Source organism: Arachis ipaensis, chromosome B07, assembly GCF_000816755.2.
Source record: "Arachis ipaensis cultivar K30076 chromosome B07, Araip1.1, whole genome shotgun sequence".
In the NCBI taxonomy this organism is placed as follows: Eukaryota; Viridiplantae; Streptophyta; class Magnoliopsida; order Fabales; family Fabaceae; genus Arachis; species Arachis ipaensis.
The window spans coordinates 12027470-12034823 of record NC_029791.2 but is presented as its reverse complement, the minus strand read 5'-3'; the positions used below and the strand labels follow the sequence as shown (position 1 = coordinate 12034823).

Here is a 7354-nt window from a genome sequence, read left to right as displayed (position 1 = left end):
TGTTTGTTTTCAAATATTAAAACTGAGTCTGAAAGATTAAAGTTCAGTATTTGAGATTAGAATTAAAAATTTAATTTTAATATATAAAATTTTAATCTTTTTAATATTTAATTTAATATTAATTTTTTATTTTTTTGTCTTTCAATTTTTATTTTTCAACTTCAGTTTTTTTTTATAAGAGCTTTCCCTTGTAAACACTACTGTTACAGTGTTACCTGTTTATGTTTATGTACCACACCAACACTGGCAGAGAGAGAGAGAGAGAGAGAGACAAAACGACAAGCGAAAAAGCGGATGAGTGATGCCGCGATGGAGGGCGCGTGGAGCTAAGCAGATATCACGAATCCAAACAAGAATCTCGTATTCCACGATGCTGCCACGTGTTAACATCCCTTCGCCGAGTGTCTCAATTAACAGTCACTCCGAAAAATAAAAGTAAAAATAAAAATAAAAATGCAAAAGAGACGCAAAAAAGCATTATATGTAAGAATTAAATTGGAGAGATGGAGTGTGTGAAGGAAGTAGTAGAGGACCACATGCGTGTCAGAAAAGGAACAATATTTCAACCTACCGTGGAATGTTATGATTGGGCCACGTATTGGCGTCTCTAGAGGACAGGTACCCCACGTGTCGAAATAACGAGCTTTTGGCGATCAGATCAAAGGTTAGGATCGCATCTCTGGAATTCAGTCGTTCGACGTCATACCAACTGTATGTGTCGGATCATGCCCGTGACGGTGACGGGCAGCCTGCCCGTGATTAATGTGGCCCCCAGGTGCCCCCCTTCTCTCTCCCTCATTCCCTAGAAAAGCTTCCCCCAAACCCGTTTCCATGGGTCTCTAATTTCCCTGCCCGTTCGAATTCTCTCTTACCCAAATCACCCCTTCTTCCCACTATAAATCTGCTCGTTTTCCCTGCTATTCTTTTATTTCCCTATAAGCTCCGTTCTCCATAGAGTTAAATATCATATCATATCATATCGGAATCGAATCAAATTAAATTAAATCATCACAATCACCATCTCAATCTCGTACTAGGCTTGCTAGCTATATCTTCCAAGGTTCTGTTGTTTATAAAAAGTTGAAGGATTCTGAAGAGCAAGAGTTTGTTGTTTGATCTGTGTGGTTTGGAATATGGCTGGGATTTGTTGTGGTGTTGTTGGTGACGGAGAGAATCCAGCTACAATTGAGCCAACTTCTTCACGGCCTTTAGCTCGCCGGAGTTTGGACCTCCTGCCGTTGAAATACATTGCCGACATGGCGGTTCCGCCTCCCGAAGGCAGCCGTAAGCGGCAGAAGCTGGATCTCTCTGCCTCTCCGGCGAGGGAGTGCGAGAACGCAGTTGAGAGTTCCAAATCAAACCCTAGTAAACTCAAAGAAGAGCTTAACATCAAGAAGGAATCAACAAATCACGAAGCAAGTAGTAGTTCGGAAGTACCAACGTTAATTTCTAAGGAGAAAAAGGAGGTTGTTGAAGAGTGTCCCAAGTACGGAGTCACATCGGTATGTGGCAGGAGGAGGGACATGGAAGACGCAGTTTCGGTGCGTCCCTCCTTCTGCCAAGTTCAAAACGGCACAAACACAAACGATCAAAACGACGTGCCCTTTCACTTCTTTGGTGTATATGACGGTCATGGATGTTCACATGTAAATAACTCGAACACCTTGTCTGCAGCATGGTTTTTGTTAATTCTCACCACTTAAGTGTAATAGACGTAGATCTGGTTCATAGTTATAACTAAACGTCGTCGTTTCGGTTTTGTTTAGGTTGCAACTATGTGCAAGGAGAGGCTTCACGGGATTGTGAAGGATGAGATTGGAAAATCTCAAGAGAACTTTGAATGGAAATCCGCCATGGAGAAAAGCTTCACTCGCATGGATGACGAGGTTCAAAGCTGGAGCCATAGCAATCAAACCTCCACCTGCAGGTGCGAGCTCCAAAAACCTCACTGCGACGCCGTCGGCTCCACTGCCGTCGTCGCCGTTGTCACGCCGGAGAAAATCATCGTCTCCAACTGCGGCGACTCTCGCGCCGTACTCTGCCGCAACGGTGTCGCCATCCCCCTCTCCAGTGATCACAAGGTTAGTTAGTTAATCGTTTTAGTATTTTTAGTATTTTCTTAATTAAATTTTAAAAAATAAATAATTTTTAAAAAAAATGTTTGAAGGAATTGAAGGAAATGATTGAGGGTTGGGATCTGAAATTTTCTATGTTGCCTCCAAATTAGTTACGCATGGCACATGCTGTGCACGCGCTTGTGCTTGGTTTAAGTGGTTTAGTGCGTGCATGTGATCTGACCCGATTTGTTTTATTCTTTTTTCCGGTTCAGCCGGACCGACCGGACGAGTTGCTCCGAGTCCAAAACGCCGGTGGGCGCGTGATCTATTGGGACGGTCCAAGAGTGCTTGGGGTGCTGGCCATGTCAAGAGCCATAGGTGAGTGAGTGCGCACGATAAAACTCAACTTTAACCAAAAAAGGTTTCTTAAGATTCGCACATGTGGCGCATTATAGCATGGTGTGTGCGGTTCTGAATTATTGGGGTAGTTGTAAACTGTAATAACATGATCTTGTTTTTGTTGTTGTGCAGGTGATAACTATTTGAAGCCTTATGTGATTTCGGAACCGGAGGTGACTGTTACGGATCGGAGTGAGGAGGATGAGTGTTTGATTCTGGCGAGTGATGGGCTTTGGGATGTTGTTTCTAACGACACGGCGTGTGGGGTGGTCAGGATGTGTCTGAAGGCGCAGAAGCTGCCGTCGCCGCCGGGGTCTCCGGGGAGGGATGTGGCGGCGGATGGATCCGACAAGGCGTGCTCCGATGCTTCGATTCTTCTGACGAAGCTGGCTTTGGCGAGGCACAGCTCCGACAATGTTAGCGTGGTGGTGGTTGATTTGAGGAGGGATCAACGTCAACAACAAAGTTGATTAAATTAATTAATCTTAGCGGACATGATTATGGAGGAGGAAAAAAATATTACTACTAATGGAACCGTCCATGACCACTAAAATGGGCAGTTTGTGAATGAATGGGCATAACGCCTCCATTTTACAGGATTTAAATATTAACAGAAAGGGGGGAAAAAATGGAGTTGTTATTCCATGTGATAGTAATGGTCTAATGGAGTTTAAGTTAATCTAGGTTTTCTGTTTTAATTTTAATTAAAAAGGGGGGAATTGTAAGTTTCTCGGGGCGGGGGAGTGCTAAGAAATTATAGAAAAAAGTTTAGTGTAGTTAAAAAAAAAAGAAGTGTCACCCAAAGGGCTTAAGTAGGCCTTGTGACACGTTTCTGTGTTCGTATGGCAATTAGTGTACTTTTGCATTCTACTTCGGTCCGTGGTTTTGAACTAAAATTGAAGAAACTATGAACAATACCGGCAATATACTGAAATTTTGAAAACCAAACTTAATATTGAATCACTAATTATATTGGCTAAGATTTTGAAACTATAATAGAATGAGATACTATAAACAAATAAGCTATTGTTCTTGACCCCATGGCTTGTTTAAAGAGAGTTTAAGAAAATGTCCCTAATTGGGGAGTGTGTCAACTCTCTTGTTGGATTGTCGAAATCGTTATTCACACCAAATTTCCCTGTACAAATTTTCCACGACTTTTCTTTTCACTTCAAACATGGAATTTCTTTCTTCTAAAGATTTCCACGTTACTAGTTAGGTACTGATTGAGTGTTGGAATTCAGAAAAGAAATACTAAATTATATATTCATATGATAGTTGACAAGTGTAGGACAATTTGTTTTAAGAGATATTTTTCTAATTGTAAATATATTTTCTTTGATATGATATAAATATATATATATCCTTCTCCGATCCTAAAGCAACATAAAAGTTGACAAGTCATTCAAAGGAGAATAGGGGTTGAGAAGGAAGAAAGAATTTAAGAAAACAAAAAAGTAAAGTGAAAAAAGGAGTGGGAACTGAGTAGGATGGATGAAGATGCTGAAACGAAAGGGGAGTTATTGACCCTCCCACTACACTCTCCCTAGTCCCTACTGCTAAGGGCCAATACCACACATAAACATATGAAAGCCCCAATGCTTGTCCTGTACCCATTGTTACTTTGTTTTTGTTCCCATCAACTATAACCCGGATGGTTTTTCCGCACCAATTGAGATTGCTACTTGCAAAAATATTTTGATATTTAAATGAGTAAATAGCTTCTTAAAGTATATTATAAGCATAAAGAACTATATACCTCCCTTATTAGATTCGAACATGTTTTATTAGGTTCATTCCCAAGCTAAAGATTTTGTGTTTTTACGGGAGAGATTAACAGTTAAATTAGTTTTTAGATGATTGTTTGTTTTTTAAATTTATTTTTGAAAGATTTTATTAATTAAATTAATTTTTCAAAAATTATAAATTAATATTTTTATTCTTTACTCGTTCAACTAAAAGTTTTTGTCAATAAATAATGATATAAAATGTTAACTCATATCATACATGACACCTAACATATCCTAAGAGCATCTCCAATATTAGTTTCAGTTTCAATTTCATTTTGAACATTTGTAGAAGTATTTGTCATAAACAATGATTTAAAATTAAAAGTGAAAAGTGTCCCTTGATCTAATGGTTAGTTTCAATTTAATTAAAATTTTATATTTTTTTAAATTATTTTATTAATATAATTATATGAGTGGCAAAATTTTATTGATTTTTCATTAAAGTCATGCCTGTTTTATTTCATCAATCAACTCCAATGCAGATTACAATTCTAAATCAATTCACTTCTTAAAAGTAATAAAAATGATACTCTAAAAACAAATATATTTATGAAAATCTATTAATTTAGTGCCGTTAGGTTATATTAGGATTATAGTTTATATAATTGAAAAAAATGACTAAATTAATAGATTTTCATGAATATATTTATTCAGCATCTAATTAGACATGTTAGATATCATGTATTCATGTATACCATTAGTTAATGTTCTATATTATCAATTGTTGACAGAAACTATTAATTACGTGACAGAGAGACAAAAATAATTAATTTGTAATCTTTTTTTTTTTGAAACACAAAACTCAACATAATAAAGTAGAAGAAAGAAATAACAAGAATAAAAGATTATTTATAACCCATATTCCTTTCTCATCTCCGGTATTACCATTAATAACTAAAGGAATCAGCACAACTCCACTTTTTGTAGCTTTTAAATGAAGATTGAGCAACATCAACAACTTCTTATGCCTTATTCTTTTGATTTTTTTCCTACCAAATATTTTAAACAATAGCAAAAAAATCTATCAACCACTTTTTTTTATGATCCTTTCTCGTTATTCCTGTTTAACTTTTAAAATGTTTCTTTACTGTATCTGAAATAGCTCATGAACGGCCATCATCACAAGCCCAAACACACCACACCTGCCATAAAAACTCACCTGTAATAAATAAATGATATACACTCTTTATATCTTTATCATACAACACATATAAATTGTCACTAAATTTAATTATACCAAACTTACTCAACCTATCTTTAGTATTAATTTTATCGATTAATATAAATTAAGTAAAAACTTTAATTCAAAGTGAATCCACCTCCTTCCAAATGGTTTTAGTAAAACTATAGTGTTTGTAACTTTTATAAACTAATATGATTGATAATTTTTTTTAAAAATGAATTTAAAGAATGATCTATCTTTCAAAGATTAACTCGATTATCAATTTTTTTATTGACTTTTATAGGCTTTTTATAATTCCATGTGATTTCTTGTGTAACAATTAAACTGTATGTATTTTATTTGCATACTAATTGCTTTGATTTTTTCTCTCATGAATCTCTTTTGATTTATGGTATTTTGGGAGATATTTTAAATGGGTGTGTTAAGCAACTAAGTTGGTAGCTTACTTAGTGGACTTAGGCCTTGTACGGAACTGTTTTCATGCTTTTCTGTATATAGTATTTCACAGTTCATATTTTCCACCATCAACATTGCAAATTCATCATGTTATGGTGAAGAGTATTTTTCAAGAAAGAATAAAGTTTGTTCTTTTTACGATTGCACTCGCCTTAAAGTGATCTCTGAAATTAATAATTACTTAAATTTATTCTCGAATTTGTACTCCGGGACTCTCCCTAAAATGATTTCCATCCATCCTTATCAACGAAAGGACTGAAACGACATCGTTTTGTATTTATACCAAAAAAAAATACATAATCTCCAATACGACATCGTTTTGTATTTATAAAAAAAAACATAATCCCCAATTATCTTCACAAATTCTCTTCTTCACTTTGTTCTTCTTCTTCTTCTTCAAATTCACAGTAACAACAACAACAACATTATCATTGCAAACAATAGTTAAACTATCAAATTCATATTAGTTTATGTAGACATTCGATAATCATGCTCAAACCAATAATTTGATTTAAATAACAAAAACTTTTATAAATCATAGCAGCAGCAACAATAATATACAACAACATCACATCGATCAACAACAAAAATTAAAACATAAGCAGCAAAAAAAAAGAATAAATGAGGGAAGAAGAGGCGGAGTAGACCGGTGGAGCAGAAGGAAGAAGCAGGCCGCCGGAGCAGAGGAAAGCAGAAGCACATGCACTAGAGGAAGCGCCATGGTGACCTAAAAGCAAATTGACGAAAGGGGACGACGGCAGTAAGAGAGGTAACGCCTGCAGGAGGTCTGCCTTCTACAATTCTTTCTATCTTCCATTATCTCTCTCTGTGAATTAACAAATTATGATTTTGTTTCTTCTGAATTGCTTAAACAGTTACAAAATACTATTTTTTATTGACAGTGATTACGAAAAGAGAAAGAAAAAGGGAAAAGAGAACTGGAGATGGGTTGGGAAAGGAGAAGGGAAGCCTAGAGGGAAAAAGGAGAGAAAAACTGGGGAAGAAAAAAGGGACCGTGGAAGAAAAAGAGAAAGGAGAACTGAAAATGGAAAAGGGAAAGGAGAAGAGGAGCGTAGAAGGGAAAGGGGAAGGAGAACTGAGAAAGAGTTGGGAAAGGAGAAAAGGAGTGTGAAAGGAAAAGGGAGAAGGAAACTGAAAATGGGAATGACGTCGTTTTTAGTGTTCCGATGACATCAAGCGTTTGCCAATACGTTTCAACATTTCAATTGAAGTTGTGTCAATCATGACACTAGCAAAAAAAGCATAATTTTGTTCCATTTTAATAACATGAATTAGTTGCTATAATTTATCATTAATAACCATTTTTTTTTACTTGTCAATTGTCATGTCATTAGACCACTTAACAAGTTAGTTCTTGATAGTTCATCTTGATTTTTTGTTATTAGTTTGTCGTTAGAATCAACTATGAAGAACCATTTAATTTTTTAATAAATAATATTTTATAAATT

At 35.8% G+C, this 7354-nt stretch overlaps 1 protein-coding gene across 1 annotated transcript; it reads left to right on the top strand.

Annotated features, from left to right (window-relative positions):
- LOC107609169 (protein phosphatase 2C 37) lies at positions 825–3343 on the top strand. The gene is made up of 4 exons (XM_016311023.2): positions 825–1646; positions 1767–2081; positions 2330–2435; positions 2589–3343. The coding sequence occupies exons 1-4, from the start codon at positions 1134–1136 to the stop codon at positions 2924–2926; spliced, it is 1272 nt and encodes a 423-aa protein (XP_016166509.1). The 5' UTR covers positions 825–1133; the 3' UTR covers positions 2927–3343.

Excerpts from the sequence above, each read along its gene's own strand:
- LOC107609169 (XM_016311023.2), top strand. The coding sequence starts at position 1,134 with ATGGCTGGGATTTGTTGTGGTGTTGTTGGTGACGGAGAGAATCCAGCT. Across the intron at positions 2,082-2,329 it reads CCCTCTCCAGTGATCACAAG|CCGGACCGACCGGACGAGTT; the intron begins GTTAGTTAGTTA and ends TTTCCGGTTCAG. Across the intron at positions 2,436-2,588 it reads GGCCATGTCAAGAGCCATAG|GTGATAACTATTTGAAGCCT; the intron begins GTGAGTGAGTGC and ends GTTGTTGTGCAG.